We start from the raw sequence: 23,314 nt of genomic DNA, 5'->3' as shown, positions 1-23,314 counted from the left end.
AATGGATCAAACTACAATTCCAATAAGGCCAAGCAGATCAGATCGATTAACAACGTACTTTCGTAATCCAGAATACCTGAGAGCCGTTGGAGGTCAATTAACACAATATACAGTCTTGGATTATTTCAGTAAATCGGATTACTATGAACAAGGATGTAATAATGCAGTCTTGCAAATGCAATCAGCCGCAAGTAACTTTCCAGTCCCTCATCCGGGAGAGATGCAGAATGGAGCCTTAGAGGGAACAGGTCTATCCGCTTGGGAAAGAAGAAATGATCCGTTCACCATCGAACAAGAGTTAAAACGGTTCACAGGCTTAGAATATGTACTCGTTCATGCAAAACAACCGGATCTTTTCGTGATTCACAAACGCTGGCGATCTTCTCCTACAATTACAAACACTTTGGAAGCATATTATGTCTTACAAGGAAACATAACAATGGCAGCAGATATCCTTGCAATTTTGGGCAACAAATTCGTTTCAACCGTTTCATCTCTACAACAAAGTTTGGAAATCGCAAGAAATGCTCAACCTGATTTTAATCCGCGTGAAGGATATGCATGGAGAATTGCAGCTGAAGCACAACCAGAAGATACAACGGAAGGAGAAGATGAGCAAAGTGTGGATACACATCCAAATCAATCACAACGTGAAGAAGTGATGGCACAAGTAGCAAGCCAAGTCGAAACAGCCTCTTAGCAGTCCCATTAATTTGTACGATAACACACTGTATAGTAAGCAATCCATGATCAAAAAAGACAAATCTATTAGATAGTAAACGATACAAATACAATCAAAAGCATGAGCGAATCCTTAACCGCGCAAAAGACCATCCAGAGCGTCTTGCATTCGTTGCATATCCTCACGCTCTTGATCGTCATCCACTGCTTCCTCAGTAGCCGGCGCTTTGAGTTCGGGTAGACCTGCAGTAGTTGAACCCAATTTACCATCTGTAAGTTCAAATAGTACTTTATCCACTTCACCTTCTGCCTCTTCTTCCAATTCGTCTTCATCTTCTCCCAAAATCCCTGAATCAAGTGTATCATCCATCATTTCTTCCATAATTCCGGCTTTCATCATTTCTGCGCTCATTTCACGCATAACTTTTGAAACTTGAGGAAGTTTGACGAGTTGATTTGAAAGTTTCATAATTTCGGTAGATTTTTGCATACTCCCGGTAACCTTGTACATTGCTAATTGATGTTGTAATTGCATATTTATACTGTTCATTCTTGCTTTTGAAGTTGCTAAACGATTTTTTTGTTTTTGACTTCTTACAACTTCTCTTGCGAGGATCTTTGCACTCTTTACATCACCTTTTTTTGCTAACCTTTTCACTTCTGCTTTTGCTTTACTCGTCGCTCCGTCTATCTGTCTTATCTCTCTGTCTAATCCTCTTTGTTGACTGCGTAATTGAGATTGAACCTGCTTCACCCGTTCTGTGGAAAGAGATGGAAGATTGTTCAGATTAGCGATCTATTGAAGAATCAAGACGTCAATCACTTACCCTCCTGTGACGGTCCAAACAGGAACCGATTAACACTCTGCATGTTGTCCAGATTCCTTTACTGTATCGTCTCAAAAGAGATTGATGTGATCAGGATCAAGATGGATGTCAAGTTGCAGATGAGAATACAAACAACACAAGCATGCATTGAAAGATGCACAGATTGATACACACAGTCGGTAAACAAAGTGGAGCCTTTTGCGCTGGGCTGGGCGTGCAAGCGTGCGTGCTTGCGTATGCTGCTCTTGCTTTATTGCGCGGTTGGGCACCTTTAAGCATAGCCCCGAGCAGCAACAGCTCAGGATGCCTACGCTCTTTACAGGAGTACAAGACGCAAAGATTGAGGAAAATAATATGGTATTGAAGATTTTAAAAAACAAGAAAGGATAACATACATCATCATTCATCTCTAAGTCGTCTGAGATCCCGTTGCCAGGCGTTTCAAGTGTTCCAAGAATACTTGCAAGCTAACATCATCCGTAAAGATCGCAGCTCCTGCACCTCCAGAGCCATACATACCACCCGACATATGCGTTGTACTTGGGTTCAATTTACTCAACAAGAAACGTGCTTGAGAACCACCTGCATCACACAAAACAAAACGTGGTACTGGTAAACGATCTTCTAGCAAATCTTGTGCATCCCTTTCGGGTGCTTCCAATTGTTCTTTGAATCCTTCGTATCCTTCTTGATCTTGATATTTTGCATCACGCCAAGCAGCAACCGTTGAACCTGACCAAATCAATACATGGAAATAGGTATCGAGTAATAATCTCTTATCATCTTGAATCGAAACCGAATCCAATAACACTGGAACAGGTTCTTCTCCGACACCATAAGACATCAAAGTAGGTTGGATCATGATCAAACTATTGTTCACATCCTCTGCGTTCAGCACATGTCGGTAGTATGCCGTTTCATCTGGACTGCTGTTAAACACTTGCATGAATGCCGAACGACGAAGGTGGAACATGAATTGCGGATAAATTGAAAGGACTTCAGGCAAGCGGAAGGAAGAGGGATCTCCTCGATGATCGGCATGCTTTTGACAAAGTCGGATCAACATACGATCCAACCAGCGTAAGACATCCGGTGAATCATCAACTTCAGCCTTGAAGACGGCAATACGCGCCATAAGGACTGCCGCTGCTTCTTGATCAAAGGATGCTGTAATTTGAGGCGATCCACTCTCACCAAAGCTTCTGGCAACGGTGGTAACACGTAAGCGGTATGATCCATTGGCGTGTTGGTAATGGGTGACAAATTGAATCAAACCACGCGAACCAGGTTGCAATGGCTGGCCTGCAGGTGTGACCACTTCAAAGTACGCTCCGATCGAAGTTCGCGGTGTGATACTGCACAACTTCCATGCAGATGTACCACCAATACCGATCTCAGTCTCACCCACCGATCCAGACTTTTTGTTGGACGAGATTGCATGACCGATCAAACCGCTAACCTTGAGCTCCTTGGTACATTGGATATCCAAAGTAGCATTGAAACCCATGTTGAGATCTCCCTTTTCATCCTTGTTAAAGATGCGCTTGAAGCTTTCCTTGAAAATACCCATTTGGAAAGAATCGGCTTGAATCATGTATCCGTTTGTGTAATTGGCCAATGACTTCATTTCGAGCAAACCGACTTGATCTAAGCAACCAATAAAGATGTCAATTGCATGACCATTGTTGGCCGAACGACGTGCCAAAGATTCGTAGAACTTGAGAGCACGCTTGTAGTGACGGGCAGCGTCCTTGTCAATGTCATTGTGAGAACGTAGACGATCACGTAGTTCAGTCGAAACGACATTACCCGGACCTTCGGTACCTGGACCACCACAGAAGAGCATGATCCTTGCACCTGTGTTCAAGTACATGGTCTCCAACATACCCACTGCAACGCTGAGTGCTGTACCAGTGCATCTTTGAGAACGTTTGTCATTTGCTACAGGCCAAGGATCTTTTTGCAACTGTTCCAAGATACTTGTCAATTGATATTCACATTGACTGACGGGCAACAAGAATCTGCTTGCACCGAATGAGCCTTGTTGAGGTCTTGGCGCTTGACCGCTGGAAGGACCGCCGGCGCCTTGAGCTGGTGGACGAACAACATTGCCTCCTGATAAGCCAAGCATGTCTTGAATGGACTTTGGTGCGTATTCTTTTGTACCACGGAAGACATAACTCTTTGGGCAGGCGTCATAGCCGATTTCATGCACTTGAGCCATAGTACCGAAAGTGATCAAACCAACCAGAGCATTGGGAGGCAGCAGGCTCAAACTAAGCACCAATGATTCCCTCAATGCTTTCAAATCATCCTCTTCGACACAAGTGTCAACGACGTACAAGAAGATTGGTGGAACTGGTGCAGGCCTGCTGAGGATGTAATCGATTGTTGTGTATTTTGGCAATACTTCTGGTGGTAAATTTGTATTGCTAATATCACGATAATGGGGAGGTAAAGCGTTTCTTGAAAGACAGAATGGACAGATCCACAGTTTACCTCGCATATCAATTTGACAATACGGATTCAAGACAGCACGACAAGGAGGTTTGCATGTTACGGGTTCATAAGCAACAGGTGGTAATGAAGCTCTTTCTTCGCTCTCTTTCATTGGTGTATACAAGGCAGAGATTGGAACGACAGTACGTGTTGCTTCAGCTTTTGTTGCTGGCCAAACGTTCCAAGAAAGGCGAACTCCATCGCGATCTTCCACATCGTCGACATTCATCTTGTCAAAAGAAGGAGGGTGAAGCGGGTTAAAGATGGTCTGATGTGAAGAGAGGAAGAAGATACTTTCCCGTCGTGTGCAATCTGTTTGATTGAGAGTAAAGCACACGTCCGTCCATGCATTTTAGCCTACATACGTGGCTCTTCCTTCGCGGGCTGGCTGTTGTTGGTCTCACAGAGCCTGGAAGAAATGCTTGGGCTAAACAAACAAGCTAGGCTTCTAGCACGCGCTTGGCTTCCCTCCCTGCTTGCTTCCTTGCTGGCGGCGCATTTTAGAGTTTATTCAGAGACAGAAGACTGATCAACAACAGGCCCTCGCTACACGTGTTCCATATGATGGATGCTGGACAAGTGTTGATATAGAATAGAGCATGTAATTGAGTGCATGGATCAATCTTATCTCAATGATTGTGATCATTAATGTACAGAACTGTGTCTATCAGCATGCACAGCCATGTGCTCAAGTCGAACGACCAAGTCCGATTGTACGGAATTGATCGGCATAGTAACCTCCCCTTTTTGGTAATGACTGGGCGTGAAGGAAGAATCAAAAGGGCTGATTGTTTACGCCCGGGCGCACTGCACACACAGGTTGGTGTATCCGTGTTTTTAACGGAATATTGTAGGCGGCGTAAGAGAAAAAAACGCCTTTAAGCAGACAGAAGAAATAATTAGCAGCTTTAGTGCCGCCTTGACGACTCCACCTATACAGTAGTAGTAGATGTGGGTAGGCAGGGATGGAGAATTCTTCTCATTCAAAACTTTCTTACCTTTCATCCATACTCTAATTTGGACATACTTTACCCTTTCCCTTACAACGAGGAGAATAATCCATCGTCATGTTAGCTGCTCGTCGTTGTTTGAGCGGTCGTACGGCAGCCACTTTACCTCGCCTTTCCGGTAATGTGATCAGCCGTCGTTCGCTATCAATCGCACCAAATGCATTACGTTTGGCAAACAGTTCACATTCATCAAATTTGAAGGCTGACCTATCGAGCGCTCCTCTAATGGTCTCTCAACGTTCCAATTTCCATGTCTCTGCTTTGCAAATGGCTGAAACCGTCAAAGTTCCTCAAATGGCAGAAAGTATTTCAGAAGGTACACTAAAACAATGGAATAAGAAAAAAGGTGATTACGTCAACGCAGATGAAGAAGTTGCAACGATTGAAACCGACAAGATTGATGTTTCTGTTAATGCACCCAAATCCGGTACTATTGTTGATACATTCGCCAATGAAGAAGATACCGTAACTGTTGGACAAGATTTGTTCTCAATCGAAGAAGGTGAAGCACCCGAAGGTGGATCTAGCGGAGGCGCTCAAGAAGAGAGCAGCGGAAAGGGAGAAGAAGAGGATGGAAAGAAGAAGGAAGAGGAGCAACAACAACAACAACAAGAACAGGAACAAAAGCAAGAACAAGAACAAGAACAGAAAGATCAACAGAAACAACAAAAACAAAAGCAAGATGCACAAAAGAAAGAGCAACAACAAAAGGATACAAAGAAGTCAAGCGAAAAGAAACCTGAACCATCTTCCAAATCTCAATCATCTTCTGCTAAATCCGAACAAGCTCCTTCTCAACCCGGATCGCGCGAAGAACGCAGAGTAAAGATGTCACGTATGCGTTTGCGTATCGCTGAACGTCTCAAACAATCACAAAACACTGCTGCATCTTTGACAACGTTCAATGAAGTAGACATGTCTGCTTTGATGGGATTCCGTGCACGTCATAAAGATCGTCTACTAAAAGAGACTGGAATTAAATTGGGCTTCATGGGCGCATTCGCAAAAGCAAGTGCATTGGCATTGAAGGAAATTCCAGCAGCAAATGCAAGCATCGAAGGTGAAGGATTAGGTGATACAATCGTTTATCGTGATTACGTTGATTTGGGTGTTGCCGTTAGTACCGATAAAGGATTGGTTACGCCCGTTGTAAGAAATGTTGAAAGTTTGGGCATGTTGGACATTGAAAGATCCATTGCTGAATTAGGAAAGAAGGCAAGGGATAACAAATTAACATTGGAAGATATGGCAGGATCTACATTCACAATCAGTAACGGTGGTGTATTTGGAAGTTTGTTCGGAACTCCAATTTTGAACTTGCCTGCATCTGCCATTTTGGGTATGCACGCTATCAAGGAAAAACCATGGGTCGTTGAAGGAGGCAAGATTGAAGCTCGTCCAATCATGGTCATCGCATTGACTTACGATCATCGTCTCTTGGACGGTAGAGAAGCTGTCACATTCTTGGTCAAGCTCAAACAATACCTCGAAGATCCAGGCTTGATGGCACTTTAAGCAGCGCTAAACGTATTTCTCTGTAAAGATCAGGGCAAATTTTTCATATAAACCAAATGTCCATTAGATTATTAGCATTCCTGAAGTAAGAAAAATGTCTATGAAAGGCAAGAGAGTAAGTTATGAAGTTTTTCATCGACGGCTTTCTGTTGATCTGCCGAAGCGTCAGGATTGAGGTTTGGAACAGATACAGAGATGGAATTCGTACATCCATGTGAGCTATCTCTGAATACGCTTGATTCAGTCGGAAGCTTGCAAAGCTTTTTTTCGCCGCAAGTACATGTATCAGGACTTGGATCAAGCGTACCAAGGATACGTGTTAATACCCATTTTGACTGAGAAGATTGACAATTGAACTTTGTCTGATCAGGGAAATTAACGTTGAGTAAAGTCCGACTTGGCAATAGGCGTCCTGCTGCTTCGGCTCCCTTATCTTTGTTCACGATAAGTTGATTGATCAGATCAAATGCCATCGCAGCATAAATGTTTGCTTGATCATTGGGGCCGCCAAGTTCTGTGTATTCTCTTTCGGCAGAATCACCTGCTGAAAAGGCAATTGCGGGAATATCTTTTGAAGTGACTGCAAATTTGGCTGCACCATATGTTCCAGAACCGAGGTATGATAAGCCAAGGTTGTTGCCCTGATTTGTTCCAGTGATGACCAAATCAGGATCACTTTTGAAGTAACGTGGACATAATTCGTTCAATCCGTATTCGATACTACTTGCTGGTGTGGAGTTGATGTACCAAACATGATCATCTTTAGGGTCATGTCCTTCTGCTGGAGCACCTGCGGGTACGAGATTGAAAGCACCATTTTTTGCCAATCTTGTAGGTTTGTGTCGCAATCCATCCGTTCCACTTTGTTGCATAGCAGGTGCAGCGATTATGGCATCATGACCAGCAGCTTTGGCGGTGTTGTATAAAGCATGAATATTTGCTGTTCCCCATGAATCATCATTGCCGATCAAGATCTTGAGAGCTGAACAGTATTGCAAGTTGATCAACAAAAGCACAAATGCTATTGATCGAACAATAAATTGTGATCCCAACATCTTCTGGACTTGACTGGAAGTGATGAATGTCAAGAAGGTGTTGGAATATTGTCGGCCTCTTTCTCCAGCGGGAAGGCAACGTGCGGCTAAAATGATGCTTCCTTCTCCACGTCTCTAATGAATGAATGCATACAAGCAACTCGTGCGTCAACGCGCTTGCAGTTCATCTACGCGGCGACTTCAGCGGGTGAGGAAAGAAAGAAAAAGATCAACACTCTTACATGCGTACGTACGCAGAAGGGTATTACGCAATCACTCTTTGCTACCATCACACATTTACAATCAAAACCATATTGCAGCCCTCAATGCTCTTATGACATCTTCCCAGGCTGGTCCTTCGCGGCCAAGAGCATTAGAGCCATTAAGGACATCATACTCTCGTTCAGCAGGAAGGGGTGCGAATGAAGGTTCAAATGCATCCAAAGCATTCATACCTTTGCGACCGAGTGTAAGAGCGGATCAATCAAGTAATAGAATTGCACTGCAATCACAGAATACCCAGAAGAAGGCTCTAGAACCAATTCGTATCACGAAACAGTATGCTGCTCCTGTACAACAACCGTCTGCTAGGAGAGCATTGGAGCCGATCGGAGGAAGGAGAAGTAGATCAGATCAATCGAGCTCTATAAGTGATTCGAGCTGGTCAAATTCGAGCGGAGAGACGAAATCGTATCATCGAAAGAGAGCCCTCGAGCCGATTGAGCCAAGACAAGTTGCACCACGTCCTCAAGACAGGCAGAAGACTGACAAGGCGGACATCGCACCAGTTCAAAAGAGATCTAAAACTCTAGAGCCTATCACAAGACAATCAATACCACGCCTTCAAGACAAACAAGAGGCGGAAATCGTATCTGTTCAAAAGAGAAGAAAGGCTTTAGAGCCCATCAAAAGACAATCAGCGGGTGTGTCTAGTGGAAAATTGATTGCAAATTGCAAGGTGCGAGAGCCTATCAAGTCAAGTACGAACACTGCATCTCCAATTGAAGGCATAGAGGTAGAACAGAGAAAGGTAAATAACAAAGCAATGATCCCGCTTAAATCACGGTTACGAAAGGAGGTGGAAGCTGACAAGAAAAGTGAAGGTGAAAGCAGCCACAGAAAAGTCATGCTTCCAATCCGGCCTAGATCAGCTGTCGATACTGAGGAGGGAAAGAAAGGTAAAGCGCTTGAACCTCTTCGAAGATCGGACAAACAATCCATGGATCAAGTTTGCGCTGGTTCTCGGGCTTACGCAGCTCTTGACCATGCTAGACATGCCACCAAAATTCTGTGTTACGACCTCCAAAGGATGAAGCCATGCTCAAACAAAAACGGAATCTCGCTCGGCACGTATAGTCATCTCAAACGGGAAACCGTATTCGTTCACATTGTTGGGCGTATTGTGGGTATTGAGGAAAAAGATCACAAAGTCAAGTGGCTGATTGACGATGGAAGTGCTGTCGTGGCCGCACATCATGCGTACGATCCGAGACCTGTGGTAGTGCAAAAAGACGTTGAAAGCAAAGTTGATAAGGGCAAACGTCGAGCAGTGGAAGAGACAGTCGATATGGCTTCAGGCATCCCTTCCGAATACATTCGTCCACCAACGCCGATCAAAGTGCCAAAAAGGGAAACAAAGATTGAAGCCATCCTTCGTGCAACTACCAACAACCAAAAATTTAAGCATACTTATCGACATCTACCGATCTGTTCGCTTGTGAGTGTTGTGGGACGAGTAGATTCTTGGTTCAAGGGCGAAATGATCGTTCAGGTCGATCGAATCATTCCGTCTGGTTTCTCAAAAGATGAGCCAACAGTCAGAGCGCCACGCGAAGGGTACATTGAGCTACTCAATAATCCGAACATGGAATCCGAGCATATTCACGATACCGTGCTTCTGGCTACAACGGAGTATGCAAATGATGCAGGAACAGCACCCGCTGAACCACCTCAAGATCAAAGTGTAGCAAACCGGATAAAGGTCGGACCAGCAGGAAGTCGATCAGAAAGACATGAGGAAGCTAATCGTCTGCGCCAATCGAAGAGGAAATTTGATGAAAATAGCACTGAGAGTGAGAAGAAAGAGAAAAGGCAAAACAATGACACAAATACAACATATTCTCCTCGACTATCAGCAGATGTAGAAGCTTCTACCACTTTACCTGAGCAAAGTGCACCACAACGCCGCATGCGAGACTTTCGCAAGATTCCTGATCGGCAAATCAATGATCAATTGTTGCGTATATATGTTCAGAAACATATTTCCGATCACTGTCGTCAACCCCTCGATGCGGAAGATCAAGCTAGAGGGGATTTGCCTCCCACATTCACAATCAATTATCTTCAAACGGTAACCACTTTACGATTATTGGCCGATCGTGTGGTAGACGTTGCGGTGAAGAAACGGGAAGGGAAGAAAAGAAAGATTGAGGCTAATGCTTCAACGTCATCGACATCACATCCTGTCAGAGACGCTGGTAAACGTCAGCGTCTGTTTGAATCAGTGATTCGTAATATAGTGGCCGATGGTATGGTAGTTGTGAGCGATGGCAGGAAGCATCCACCAGTATCGCCTTTCAATGGTGAGAAGCCAAGAGATTTTTCTGAATTCTTACGCTCAAAACAAGGCAAGCTGCTAGATTGGGAAGAAGGAAAGGATGAGCATTCCATGTGCAAATTTACACCGACTGTAGTATCGGGTGATTTTGTTACGGCTAAACAGATGCAAACAGAGGAGGACGTTTCGATGATGCGTTGGAGAGGAAGTCACAAGACGGCACAGAGTAAAGGACAAGAAGTTTATCAAGTGGTCACGCCAACCTTGCTGGCTGATCCGATCCGCGAAGTTGTAGGATTTAAAAGCGGTGAAGCCTTTGATTCTATACCTGCTCATAAGATCAAAGAACGGCTACGATTGCTTGACGATCGTTGGCAGTATATTCGACCGGAAAGTGTTGCAGAATCGATTGCTTATTTGCGAGCACAATTATAGATGAAGTTGTACTGCTGTATTTAGATGCTTTGTAATGTTACAATATTGTACATTAGTCATCATTTCAGAGTAAAGGGGTGAAGAAGGGTAGCGTGTCTCGGTGTAATTGCATGTATGTATGTATGCTATCCGTCAAGCCCGATTTGGATCTGTCATGGTAAAGGGTCTTTTTTGAGAAAATAAAGTTTAATCCGTTGATTTTATCCTGCACCCCTTTTGATTGCATTATGAGACGATTTTATCTCTCTCTCCTTGCCTAACAAACAAATGTTGGTCAGTAATGTAACGTATACCTGGGCGAGATTGTTAAAGCTGTAAGCGTTCTGCGCAGCGCAGATGGCCGGCACAGTGCAGCGTATGTATGTGGGAAGAGAAAGATTAATGCATGCATGAGAACAAGAAAAAAAAGAAAACTTAACTTCTGTGTCTGTGCCTGCGCGTGTCCGTACCTGAGCAGATGAAGAAGAAGCTATGCGTGCATAACCTTTTACTCCTTATCACAACGAGAATCGTACGACTTGAGGAAGGAACGATCATATACATGCTCTCCTGGCATTGTATTATCCCCACGGCGATGAGATAAACAATTGCGGACTTGGAATATTATATTACAAATATAGCTTTATTTGCCGTTTTATTCTCTGTTCATTGTTGTACTCCCTATTTGGGCTCGGATGCGACTCAATCGATGAATAACAGGCAAATAAGAGAAGTAAGACGAAATCCAGATCGAAATACTCTTTTCGACGATCATTTCTCCCTTTTAGCGCCAGCTATCAGAAATTTGTACCTGCATTTTATCAGCAAGGAACGTTTACTAGACTAGTGTCGAACTTTGAACGCAAGCATCCCAACAAGAACGTCATAATCTTTCAATGATGACTCATTCATCCAATATCATATCCTCTTTTGGCCGAGTTGATTGCTTTTGAGAGTGGCTTTCATTCTTTGCTAACAACTATATCATGGGAAAATTAGATGACCCCAATTATACGCAGGGCACTTGGATTTCATGTAGGGTTTGCGGACTATATTACATACATGCTCTCTCGGAACAGTTTTAATGAAGTCGAAAGATTAAACTTGTCGAACAACCGGTTGAAAAAGAAGTGTGCATGCATTTGTTTTTCCCGACTGTTCTAATTGATTAAGTGTAAATCTGCCTAAACGATCAAAATGATCCGCTTAATTCGTTAAGCGTGTGTGCATGTAAACAAAACCAAGCTATTCTCATGTATGCACTCATGCACCTCAACCCCTTTGTTCACGGCGATCAATGCTTAAATAAAGATCTAAATTTGGATCTCTTTTTTCTTTTTGTTTGTTTTCCCCCGTAATGCCGAATTAAATTAAAAAGGGTTGCCCACACAAATTGCTATCCGTCATCTTTTTTTGTTTAACTTATTGTACGTGAGAAAACATTCTTATGAAAGACCTTGCATTAACAATTCTGCATACAATCATACACACACACCCTTGTCTTTCTGGGGAAAAAGTGAATCAATTCTGCGTTTTTCTTTTCGTTCGAATTGGATGCATAGTATACACAATGTTAACAAGACCAGGAATAGATTGGGAAAAGAGAGAAAGAGCGGAATAAGTCTATGAATATGGAATGCACAAGAACCATGGATGAGTGCAAAATGAGAAATTTGTGTCAGGAGGACGCATAAGATGTGCATATACGTTTTTGTGATCGGGTATAATATCGAAAAGAAAAGCAGCAACGAGCCAATTAGAGAATCTATCAAAGACTTTCTCCTTCGGCGTGCGCGTTAATGTTGAAGACGAAATTAGGAGAGAAACCCTTTCCAACCCCCTTAACGAGCCAGAATTCCACGAAGACCCTTTCGTTTTTGTGAATTTCCGTTGGAATAATATATTCTGCTATATTCGTACTGTGGCGGTGAAGAAGTTGTTGGGGAGTAACTTGCTGTTGATGTGTTGGGCAAAGGCTCACAGCCTCCTGATGAAGGAGATCCGCGAGGTGATGGTTGATGACTATTGGTGGAAGATGGTGTAGTGATCTCCCTCCTTCTGACGATTGATCCGTCAAATACTGTAGCATAAGCAACATGTTTATTCTGATAAATTGATTTGGATGGATTGCGTTGATGTTGTTTATTGTATTCCGTTTCATCGAATCGTAAAGATGGTAAATCCGAATGCGATGATGGCCTCTGTGATTCTCTTAATGCAGCTTGTGCTGAACACCAAACGTCACCTTGACGATTTTCAACATCTTCTTGTGTTTCGTAGGATGACATTCGATTGATAGATGATGTTTCTTCTGCTGATGCTGGTCTGTAGCATAATGTTGATAAGCTGTTGTGTACCAAAATGCCTGCTTTGGGTTTTTGTTCTGGTTCGAAACCTGATTTTAATGTCGGTGAATCGGACGAAAGAACGCCATTTGATGAAAAAGAAGACATCGAAGGCGAAGGCAGAGAAGGTCCTGTTGATGCTGGCGAATGTGGTTGTGAAGAAGTCGAAGCGGTTGATGAAGATTCGCAATTGGTAGTGGATTGCGTTTGGCAGCTATTAGGCTGACGAGAGCGGAATTTGATCATCATGCCCATGATTAATAAATATGAGTAATGAGTTTGTAAGTTTGTGATTTGCTGGAGATGATGTTGAGAGTAAAGAATTAAAGAAAACTAGTAAAGATGACAATTAATTATTATTATTGCATTTTGCATTTTTCATTCTTGTTAAAGCCAAACCGTTCAAGCATTTTCGGTTCCTACATTTGAAACCAAATGAATCAACGGAAATCAGAGGCAAAAGAACGGTGTGCCGTAATTTGCTGCATAAAAAGTACGGCATCAGCCTTGTCGAAGTAAATTATTACGCAAAGCATTAGCCCCTCGTTCCTAAATTTACGATCGTTACGACTAATTGTGCCTTTTTTCACTTATTCAGTGTTCAGCCGGGCAAGGTACATGCATGAGAATCGACAGTGTGTGTATATATTTAGACGCAAAGATCCCTCTCTCTCCCTCTTTCAGTGTATGTACCTGACTTGATTCAAAATTGTGCACATGGCGGCGGCGGCGAGAGCGGCGCAGGTACATACATAAAAGTCAAACAAATCAGGCAATTTGTAGCAACAACGCGCGCGTATAGGCAGCGGATAATATTAAGTGGGGGTGTGCATCAAAAAAGGCATTTGATGAGTGTATTGAGAGAAAAGAAGGAAAGATTCTTTACTCACTCTCTCTCTTGGCTAGACTTTTGCTGCAAGTTGCGGAACCGATTTGATGCTTAAATTGCAATCAATTTGTGTGAGTGTGTACGTGCCTAATTAATTGGTGGCGTGCTTTACAAAAGTGCTTTTTCAACCTGTTCAATTTTTCATACGTGGCTTAAGCCGCTTTGAACGAAAAAAAAGAAAGACGGAAAATTCACACATGCAAAACAAAAAGGCACATCTAAGTAGATTTGACAGCACGATCGAGAGAGTTAGTGTCCGATAATAGTGTAATCCCTTCTCGGATAAGCTAGAAATACAACAAAAAAAAGGCACGCCCTCGGGTACCTGATTTACACATACACGGCAACCACACCAAACAGATAGAGTGCCGAATTGATAGGGAAATAATGTATATTCTTTACTCTGCTCATGACGTGCTTTTGCTTGTATTGCATTCAGCCCATCCTTCCCTTTGTACTAACTCAAGCCACGTGCCACTTTATATTCTTCTAACACAATATATGCTTCAATAAGTGAGGCGTTTGTTCTACACCCTCTTCCGGGTTGAATGATTGTGGCTTGTGATAAGCTGAGGAAGGCGTAAAAGTGATAACAATATCACTCTCGTGCTCCGAATTGGTGTGAGATGAGACACTTTTGCATTGTTTATGCTTTGACGTGACTTAAGAAATTCGGCACCGCCGAGAATGGAAGGTGGATGTCCGTGGAGAAGTGAATCAGGAACATATTATACATTGCAAAAGCATGCTACAGTGAATCATCAGCCCTTCCCGTTTGGCAATTGCTCTAATCCTCTCAATCGTCTCCACCAATTCGTTCTAGCAAGGATTGCATCATCCAACAAAAACCAATACTTCTTTGCAAAACTTTCACCAACTTCCCATGCACTTTGATCCATTGGATCATCGCCCCAAATATAAAATGCTGGCTCAGTCACTTTTGCCCCCGGTAATCCTGCTTTGAACACTGCATCACAAAAGTCATCATAATCGATCACCGTATAAAGCATCTTGAGTAGCTTTGATCGCACCGATGGCCATGGGAATGTAACATCAACGTATGGATGATGTTGGATTGTTAATTGATCTTCAGTTGGACGCATATTGTTTGGTATTTTATCCCATTGTAAAGGTCTTGAATGTGTATCGCTGGAGGAATCTGTGCTTTGATCGCTTTCCTTGTTCCCAAAATCGCTCGCTTGTCGTCTGTTTGAAGACGTTTGCTTATCTTTATAAGCTAACCAATCCTGAGCAATATAGCTTCTTGAACTTCTTTTACTCATAAACTTTAGATCAAATCCGAATCGAAATGTATTTTTGATCAATGCTTTGGCAAAATGCATACTTTGCAAAGAAAATGTCTGAGAAAGCGAAGGTGAACAATATGCAAGAGAGAGTAGTTGTGATTCAGATAAATGTTGCGGATCTATATCTCGTACAGATGTCACTTGCCATTGATCATCCGATTCACGATCATTTTCTGGAAGTGCAAGGGCATCAATCACATCTTTTGCATTTACTTCTCCTAATCCTTGTGTTTGTTCATATGGACTAAAGATAGATGATGGATGAGAAGATGGCGTTTGAGTGGTTTCGCTTGTATGATTATGTGTGGACGTCTGTGGCGATTGAGAAGGATTTGATATAATTTGGTGGGATCCCCTTTCACTTGATTTTGCAGAGTCTTTATCATCTTCCCGCTTTCTTTTCTCTCTCCATCTTTGTTGTGACAATCTATTCTGTAATCTTCGTTCTTCACTAATCTCGTTGCTTGTCCTTTTCCTGCCCATCCTTATTTAGCAATGTGTACCTTGATTATTATTCCACTCAAGTGAGCATGTGAATTTGATTATGGTAGTGAAATAAGCTGTGCGTCTTGATTATACTTTTGCTTATTTTTTGGCTTATATTTCGTTCTTTGCCCCTGCGAATAGCATAATCGTAATCGTGCATGATTATTTCTCCCATCCTATCCCACGAACAATGACTTGAAGTTGTTTTAGCGTACTTTTGTTTTACTCAACGAACTTCCCCGCGATATGATGCAAATGATCAATTTAGCTCAAGCATATCCAGACTGATGTTACAATAATCATTCCCATCTAAGATTCACACGTTCGGCTCGTCATGTAGGGTATAAAAGAAAGGAAGATCGGATTAATTGCAAGATGTTGTATCCCAACTTCACTTTATCATCCATCCAGAATGGCAAATTCAACACCTGTTAAAATTCCTGCCGGTCCATACACCTTGGCCGCTTTAACATTTGCTCCTGCAAGTGGTGCACCGGATCGTAAAGGTGCTGCAGTTGTTGTAAGTCATCCTATGACCGGTGTAAAAGAGCAAACATCTGCATTATATGCCGCTCATCTTGCCAAACAAGGTTTCTTCGCAATCGCTTTTGATGCTGCTTGTCAAGGAGAAAGTACAGGTGAACCTCGTGGATTGGAAAATCCACCTCAAAGAGCAGAAGATGTCAAAGCTGTAATTACGTACTTGACAACCCTTAAAGAAGTTGATCCTGAAAAGATTGGAGTCATTGGCATTTGCGCTTCAGGAGGTTATACATCTTATGCTGCCCAAGGTGATGGTCGAATCAAAGCTTTGGCAACCGTGAGTGCTGCTTGTGTTGGTAGAATGATGCGTTGTGGTGGAGTTCATCCCGGTTTAAAGGAAAACTCTGAAGCGATTGCCGGTCTTCACCAAGCTGCAGCTCAATGGCGTAATGCAGAGGCAAAGCACGCAAATGCACCTACTCAACCTGCTTTCCTCGTTAAACCAGAAGATCAAACGCCCACAAGTGATTCATTCTATCGTGATGCAAGTGAATATTATGGTACTTCACGTGGTGCTCATCCAAGATCCGATCAAAAGATGCCAATGATCAGTTATGATCAAATGTTGGCTTATGATTCTTTCAACTTTCAGCATATTATCAGTCCAAGACCTTTATTGATGATCGCAGGAGAAAAAGCACAAACATTGCATTATAGCGAAGAAGCACTTCAAATTGCCAAAGAACCAAAAGAACTTTTCGTCGTTCCGGGTAAGAATCATTTCGATTTATATGATGATCTTTCTGCTTCTGGACCAAAGATAGTTGAATTCTTTGCAAAGGCGTTGTAAGTCATAGTCTGTCGTCTGATATAGTTTGTACCGTTTAATAATATGATCGTTGTATGCAGTTTGAATGATGAGAAGAACAGAGAAGTAAGGTGTACTGATGTGTTACGCGTTTATGTAAGCCGAATTTTAAACACGCACAGACTTTAGCAGGCTTATTTTTGACTGAGCATTTTGAGGATGAAATGATCATTTGTTCGTAGCTATCAACCAACCCCTCAAAGACGACACTGACAAGATAACATTTTGATAGCAAGAATGATTGCTTAGATTTATTGCCTCTCTTTTGAGGTAATGAATGCAATCATACAAAATCACATGCAGTGATGCCGCAACGAAATGGTCAACAAGCTGCTTCCACGAAAAAGCAAAGTCAATCACATCAAACATCTTCACAGAACAAAAATGTCCTAAGCCCAAGCGGTAAAGGTCAAAGCACCCTAAAAAGCAAAATAAGCAAACATACCCCAACGCAATCTCAATCCCAAGTACAAACTTCCAATGAAGAATTAGCAACTTTACAGCAACAAGAAGTGGAAGTATTGGAATCCATCTTGGGTCCAGACTATTCCAGGGTAGATGCAGATGCACAATCAGCATGGCATAGAACGGCAACAGCATCACCTACAGCTAGCGGTCAATCCTCTTGTTCTTTCCAGATCATCTTACGACCAGACACAGATTCACTAAAGTCATCTGTATTTGCTACCACCCGCTTCCGCTTGCCAATTCGATACCCTCTTTTACCGCCAATTATCACCGTCTTGACCGGAAACAGCGCATTCAAGGGACTATCAAGCAACCATGTGAAAGGCTTGCAAGATCTTTTGACGGCCAAGGCAAAAGAGCTGGCAGGGGGTGGGGAGATGATTTGGGACCTGGTAAGTGCTGCTCAGGAATACATCAGCTCAAACAATTTGGAACGCATCTCTGGACCAAACAGAAGCCTGGAAGAAGAGAAAAGATTAAGAGAAGTTGAAAGGCAAAAAGACCTTCGAAAGAAGGCTCAAGAAGAATCCCGTCAAAGAAGCAAAGAAGAGGAAGAAAGGGCAACAAAGATTGCCCAGCTTATTCGCGAACAATCGGAAAAGAATACTGCAATGATGCAGCAAGAGAAAGACAGGAAAAGAGACGCAATGACTTTCTCTCCTTCTGATACGCAGTTGATGGGTTACCTCGGCGAAAAAGCAGAAACGGAGAAGAACTTCGCACAAAAGACGGAATTCTTCATGGACCCAATCAATGTGGATGGCCAACTAACACATCAAGTCATCGTTGGTCCGCTTGTGCGTAGCACGCCCTTGTCTTCGATACACCTTGTTGAAAGCTCTCAAAATCGATCGCAAACATGGCTGATGGAAAGCTATCGGATCAATTCAGCCTACTATGACTCATCGATCGGTAAACGTATTTTAGAGGAAGTAGAATGGGAATTGGAGGTTCTGCGTAAAGTTCATTGCGATAAATTGGTCAATGTCTTGGCAAGTGCTCTTGTGTCTCCTAGTGCCTCTGATGGATCGACGAGCAAGAGACTTCTGGTCATACATGAAAACACTTCAGGTCCTTCGGCAGAGGTTCTGTTGTCCCATTGCGTACAATTACCTTGGTCGCGTGTACGCTTCTATGCTTTGGATCTGATTGAAGCTTTGGACGCTTTGCATAATCGAAACGTACTTCATCGTGATGTTTCGCTGGAAAACATCATTCTGGAACAGAGTCCAGGTAACATTGCAAAAGCAAAGCTCGCACGTTCTGGCTATGCACGTAGATTGTACGATATGAATATTGCTAACCCTTTGACGGATCATTCGACCGCGACAAGCTCATTTCTCAAGGCACGAGCTGGGTGGGATGCACCGGAAGTGACGTTAGAGGAGAAGGAGAACCATGCTGTTGGCGCTGGAAAGTTGACATATACGAGAAAGAGAGACATTTGGCAACTCGGTGTCACAATTCTACAAATGCTATTGGGACCGCAGATTGTCGATGCATACAGATCTCCAGACGAATTCTTCCAGGCTGCTCAGGTAGATAAAACGCTTCTTGGCGGGCTAGAGTCTCATGTAGTTATGCTGTTGAGAGGCATGTTAGAGACTTCCATTCGCAAACGCCCAACGACGATGGAATTACGAAATCGATTTGAAGAATTGGTTCGATACGAAGAAGAAGAACAAGGCTCAGCTACACTAGATGTGCCATATCAACGCAAAATCGGTGGTGATGAGCCTGGCCCTGTGGCACTTGCTCGGAAGGGACTAGCACGAACGAAGTCTGAACAAGAAGATGTTTTCAGGCCAGGCAGCTTTTGGCAATTAGGTCGAGATCGAACAGCGGTTGGTAACACATCCCGCTATGAGAACGATTTTGAAGAGCTTCAACTATTGGGAAAAGGTGCCTATGGATCCGTCTTTAAATCGCGAAACAAGCTTGATGGAAGAGATTATGCCATCAAGAAGATTCGATTGAGCGCATCCGCTGAAAATGATGAAAAGACCTTGCGCGAGATCACTGCTTTATCGCGTTTGTCCCATCAAAATATCGTTCGTTATGTTACTTGTTGGATTCAAACGCAAGATGACCCTGCTGGAACGAGCACTACAGATGGTACAGCCAGCACTTCGACCAATCAGTTCAGTTCTAAAGATTTCATCTTACCTGGACTCAATGATGATTTTCTGAGCGTTGGTCATGACGCCTTCTCGCAAAATGCAAGTCATGTCCGATTTGGAAACTCTGATTCTGACGATGATGAAAGCAGCAGCTACGGCAATGGCTCTAGGATGAGATCTTCAAGACAGAGCAGTGTGGGCAAATTGAAGCAAAGTGCGCCATCTACCGACAGTTCCGACGACGACGACTCTTCAGATGAAAGAAGTTCCAGCGATGACGAGATGACACACAGCAAAATTCATCAAAGCTTCTCGCTACCTGCTCAGCCGAACATATCTGCCAAACCTCGTTGGCTTTTCATTCAAATGGAATTTGTTGGATTTCAAACATTGAGAGAAGTCATTGATAGAGGCTTATCGATTGAAGAAAGCTGGCGATTGTTTAGACAAATGATCGAAGCCTTGGCTCATGTTGCGTCCCTCGGTATCATCCATCGTGATTTAAAACCAAGCAACATTCTCATCTTTGGTGAAGAGGGAAATAACAAGATGGACAATAAGATCACCCCTGCTAGCATACGAACAGGAGATGGAAGTGGTGCAGTCGTGCCTGTGGGTGATATAAAGATCGGAGACTTCGGTCTGGCGACCACTACTACCTCCGGTCAGCAAATGAACGACTCAATCACAGGAGGATTGCCAGCATATGGCACTGGAATTGCGGCGACTGGAGGTGAAGAAAGTGTAGATCAAACGACAGAGATCGGCACAAATTTGTACATTGCACCTGAAGTTCTGAAAGCGGGTTCATCTCGGTATGATCACAAAGTGGATGTATATGCAGCTGGGATCGTGTTTTTCGAAATGTTGGCATCGCAACGGGTTTACAAGACGGGCATGGAACGCATTCAAATCTTACGTGATCTTCGTTCAAAGGAAGTACGGTTTCCCGAAGGATGGAATGAAGCACAAATGCCTGCTCAAACAAAAATCTTACGCAAACTACTAAGCCATGATCCCAACGAACGTTTGAGTCCTCTTGAACTGCTCAAAAGCGATTTGCTTCCGCCTAAGATGGAAGACGAATACATTGCAGAATGCATGCGATTGCTCAGTATGCCCGATAGCACATACAATCTGCAATTGATGGATTCATTGTTCAGTCGAAAAGAAACATTTGAAGAACATGAAGCACGCGATTTCACTTTCGATACTGGCAGCAACGAAGGAGCAGGATTGGATAATCGCTTCATCGGTGTTGCTTCAAGGTATCTGCGAGCGCTGTTCCACCGTAATGGAGCTGTTGAGCTTGAGGCACCATTGCTTATCCCGCCAAATGAATTGTATGCCAATCAGGAACAAAAGCCGGTGGATATGTTGGATAAGACTGGTAAAGTTGTCCAATTGCCTTTTGATCTTGTTGTGCCATTTGCCAGAATGGTTGCTCGTGTTGAACAATCACGTTTCAAAAGATATGCAATTGCACCAGTCTTTCGACCCAATCTGCTTGCTGGGGGTCAACCGCGAAGTGTGATTGAGGTGGACTTTGACATTGTTGCACCAGAGAAGACGTCTGCTGCCGAAGCTGAAGTTCTTGCTGTGGTGGATGAAATGTTGGACGAAGTACCTGGATTAAATGGATCAGAGTGGGTCATCCAAATCTCGCATGGTGCAATTCTGGACCTTCTCTTGGAGCGCGTCCCAACCAGTCGTCGTGATCAAGCAATTGCTGCGATTGGAAAGTTGGCTGGAAGTACGAGTAAGAATGCTGCTACACAAGCTAGGGTGCGCTTATCAACACTGGGCCTTCCTCGCTCTATCACGGATGAGATTGATAGTGCAAATATTTCAGACGATATCGATGTGGTGAACGAAAAGTTGCAAAGACTTATCGCAGTCGATTTACGACCTCGTTTAGCAAGAGCAACAGAAGAGATTCGTCAAGTGATCGAATCCGCTCAACAATTTGGAGTTCAACGCAAATTTTTGTTTACGCCTTTATTGGTCACCAATCCTGCATTTTATCGCGATAACGTGTACTTTGTTATTATGCGTGGAAAGGGTAAGCGAAGGGATGTCTTGGCATCTGGTGGACGATACGATGCTCTACTGAAACGTTTTGCCAGCCCAACTCTGAACCGTGCCCCTGCTCATGCTGTTGGTGTGCAGATCGCATTGGGACGTATTGCAATCGCGCTGGCCAAACATCAAGAAGCAAAGATGATGGGAGCTTTGAATAGCGGAAATGATGAAAGGACTTTATTTGGGCCATTCATGCCAAGACGATGTGATGTTTACGTTGCAAGTGCGCCCGGATTGTTGTCAACACGCATGGAGATCTGTAGAGAGCTTTGGTCAGCGAACATCAGTGCGGATTTGGCATATGAACAAGCCTTAGAAGAATCACCGGAATTATTGGCTTCAACGTGTAAAGCTGAAGGGATCTTGTTTCTAGTTATTGCACGATCACGCGGAAGTATTGTGAAAGTCAAATCAATCGTCACCCGATCCGAACATGAAGTACATCGATGGGAACTCGTCACTTGGATTGCAGATCGCATTCAAAGGTTGCGGAATCAGGTCTCTGGTAAAGATGCAAATGAATCCAATCTGTCTGCTTTGATGAGCGGTGCAATGGTGACTGGAAGCGAGCATCGAGCGATCACAACAACTGGAGCAGGTGGTAATGTCGGTGCAGCTGGAGGTGCAGGTGTTGCATCCTCAGTGACGGGAAATGCGATTCAACAATATGCTGGAGAAGTGGAAGTGCTCTTACCAGAACGTCAACATGAAAAGCGTAGAGCAGATAAGCATGGATACAATGATACCCGAAGAGGAAGAAAGCAGGCTCATTTGGGTCCATTGCAAGAGAATGCTGCCCGACAAGTTGCCAAGATGATCGAAGAGATGACCGGTAGCGGAAGCAATGTTATGGTCAATACAACAAAGTTTCCCATCTTGGCAGTGGATGTTGGGATGAATGCAATATCTAACGCTGGTAATAGCATGCAAAACACAATTGCTTCAGGACAGGGCTTTGCTCAATCGCCAACAGGATTTGCTTCTTCTCAATGGTCATCACAAAGCAATCTTTTTGCATCTCAAAGTGGTGCAAGCGGTGGAAATTATGGTGGAATGGGAGGTACAAATGCGGGAAATGCATTCCATCGTTTATGTGCAGCAGCCATTGCAAGGAACGATGATGGACTATGGAAATTATTCTTAGATACTCTTTCATCGTTCGAGGAGCGGGAATATGGAAAGCAATTACGCAGAAGGATACGAGAGCTCGAAGGACGTGCTTGGTTAGTCTCTATTCGAGTGGAAGGAGCGATCACTTTGATTTAAGTAATGAATCATTTGTATCTATAGAATCATAACGATAAATAGCATTTTTGATCAAGATGGAGTGTTGATTGATTTTACCACGTGTCCGAGCTCGGGATCGCAAACATTTTCTATGATTTAACCGAATGTCGGTTGCCATTTGAAAGAGAATATACCGAAGCCACAACCGGTGTTTGTTATAAGATAATGTCCGTCGGCTGTCAATCATTGTGTGCAATAAAATGTCTCACATCTTTTGATCCCTTCATTTAACTTGTCAAAATCGAATTATTTTTCAAATCGGCACAGCCTCAAGATCGTAGCACACTGATCAAACGCTAGTTGCAAGCCGTTGACGCAGGATGCAAATCAATCTCATTGTTTAAATTCATAAGCTAGTTTATGCATTTTCTCAACAGCTTAAACGCATTAAATTTATTCATCGAAAGTTCTTTTTAAACAATTTGCCTGCATTACACCACAA

At 43.2% G+C, this 23,314-nt stretch overlaps 9 protein-coding genes across 9 annotated transcripts; 4 read left to right on the top strand and 5 right to left on the bottom strand.

Annotated features, from left to right (window-relative positions):
* Position 1: 1 nt before the first annotated feature.
* On the top strand, positions 2-700 carry FA14DRAFT_127045 (uncharacterized protein; the record flags this gene model as incomplete). Its single annotated transcript, XM_025496776.1, has 2 exons — positions 2-191; positions 249-700. The coding sequence occupies 2 exons, from the start codon at positions 2-4 to the stop codon at positions 698-700; spliced, it is 642 nt and encodes a 213-aa protein (XP_025352204.1).
* A 44-nt stretch (positions 701-744) lies between these two features.
* FA14DRAFT_174785 (uncharacterized protein) lies at positions 745-1,551 on the bottom strand (the record flags this gene model as incomplete). The annotated part of the gene is made up of 2 exons (XM_025500558.1): positions 745-1,440; positions 1,509-1,551. The coding sequence occupies 2 exons, from the start codon at positions 1,549-1,551 to the stop codon at positions 815-817; spliced, it is 669 nt and encodes a 222-aa protein (XP_025352203.1). The 3' UTR covers positions 745-814.
* A 128-nt stretch (positions 1,552-1,679) lies between these two features.
* FA14DRAFT_82300 (protein transporter SEC23) lies at positions 1,680-4,655 on the bottom strand. Its single transcript, XM_025502955.1, has one exon. The coding sequence runs from the start codon at positions 4,234-4,236 to the stop codon at positions 1,918-1,920; it is 2,319 nt and encodes a 772-aa protein (XP_025352202.1). The 5' UTR covers positions 4,237-4,655; the 3' UTR covers positions 1,680-1,917.
* A 284-nt stretch (positions 4,656-4,939) lies between these two features.
* FA14DRAFT_162252 (dihydrolipoamide succinyltransferase) lies at positions 4,940-6,785 on the top strand. The gene has a single exon (XM_025499499.1). It carries the CDS (start codon positions 5,075-5,077, stop codon positions 6,530-6,532), a length of 1,458 nt encoding a protein of 485 aa, XP_025352201.1. The 5' UTR covers positions 4,940-5,074; the 3' UTR covers positions 6,533-6,785.
* FA14DRAFT_82348 (sure-like protein) lies at positions 6,462-7,758 on the bottom strand. Its single transcript, XM_025502956.1, has one exon. The coding sequence runs from the start codon at positions 7,585-7,587 to the stop codon at positions 6,631-6,633; it is 957 nt and encodes a 318-aa protein (XP_025352200.1). The 5' UTR covers positions 7,588-7,758; the 3' UTR covers positions 6,462-6,630.
* Positions 7,759-7,856: 98 nt separating this feature from the next.
* Positions 7,857-10,589, top strand: FA14DRAFT_174781 (uncharacterized protein). The gene has a single exon (XM_025500557.1). The coding sequence runs from the start codon at positions 7,901-7,903 to the stop codon at positions 10,556-10,558; it is 2,658 nt and encodes an 885-aa protein (XP_025352199.1). The 5' UTR covers positions 7,857-7,900; the 3' UTR covers positions 10,559-10,589.
* A 1,789-nt stretch (positions 10,590-12,378) lies between these two features.
* FA14DRAFT_181816 (uncharacterized protein) lies at positions 12,379-13,137 on the bottom strand (the record flags this gene model as incomplete). Its single annotated transcript, XM_025501140.1, has 1 exon — positions 12,379-13,137. One exon carries the CDS (start codon positions 13,135-13,137, stop codon positions 12,379-12,381), a length of 759 nt encoding a protein of 252 aa, XP_025352198.1.
* Positions 13,138-14,357: 1,220 nt separating this feature from the next.
* Positions 14,358-15,587, bottom strand: FA14DRAFT_192181 (uncharacterized protein). The gene has a single exon (XM_025501925.1). The coding sequence runs from the start codon at positions 15,559-15,561 to the stop codon at positions 14,533-14,535; it is 1,029 nt and encodes a 342-aa protein (XP_025352197.1). The 5' UTR covers positions 15,562-15,587; the 3' UTR covers positions 14,358-14,532.
* A 170-nt stretch (positions 15,588-15,757) lies between these two features.
* FA14DRAFT_168927 (kinase-like protein) lies at positions 15,758-22,910 on the top strand. The gene is made up of 3 exons (XM_025500173.1): positions 15,758-16,893; positions 17,352-22,501; positions 22,532-22,910. Exons 1-3 carry the CDS (start codon positions 15,977-15,979, stop codon positions 22,849-22,851), a joined length of 6,387 nt encoding a protein of 2,128 aa, XP_025352196.1. The 5' UTR covers positions 15,758-15,976; the 3' UTR covers positions 22,852-22,910.
* The last annotated feature ends 404 nt before the right edge of the window (positions 22,911-23,314 follow it).

This window comes from Meira miltonrushii (genome assembly GCF_003144205.1).
Source record: "Meira miltonrushii strain MCA 3882 unplaced genomic scaffold FA14scaffold_5, whole genome shotgun sequence".
NCBI lineage: Eukaryota > Fungi > Basidiomycota > Exobasidiomycetes > Exobasidiales > Brachybasidiaceae > Meira > Meira miltonrushii.
Note: the sequence above shows the minus strand (reverse complement) of the source record. Positions and strands in the feature narration are given on the sequence as shown.

Bases quoted from the DNA above. Each gene is read 5' to 3' on its own strand.
- FA14DRAFT_82300 (XM_025502955.1), bottom strand. From the start codon at position 4,236: ATGAATGTCGACGATGTGGAAGATCGCGATGGAGTTCGCCTTTCTTGG.
- FA14DRAFT_162252 (XM_025499499.1), top strand. From the start codon at position 5,075: ATGTTAGCTGCTCGTCGTTGTTTGAGCGGTCGTACGGCAGCCACTTTA.
- FA14DRAFT_82348 (XM_025502956.1), bottom strand. From the start codon at position 7,587: ATGTTGGGATCACAATTTATTGTTCGATCAATAGCATTTGTGCTTTTG.
- FA14DRAFT_174781 (XM_025500557.1), top strand. From the start codon at position 7,901: ATGACATCTTCCCAGGCTGGTCCTTCGCGGCCAAGAGCATTAGAGCCA.
- FA14DRAFT_192181 (XM_025501925.1), bottom strand. From the start codon at position 15,561: ATGGGCAGGAAAAGGACAAGCAACGAGATTAGTGAAGAACGAAGATTA.
- FA14DRAFT_168927 (XM_025500173.1), top strand. From the start codon at position 15,977: ATGGCAAATTCAACACCTGTTAAAATTCCTGCCGGTCCATACACCTTG. The intron at 16,894-17,351 runs GTAAGTCATAGT...AAGCAAAATAAG, and splicing joins GAATTCTTTGCAAAGGCGTT to CAAACATACCCCAACGCAAT. The intron at 22,502-22,531 runs GTAATAGCATGC...CAATTGCTTCAG, and splicing joins GAATGCAATATCTAACGCTG to GACAGGGCTTTGCTCAATCG.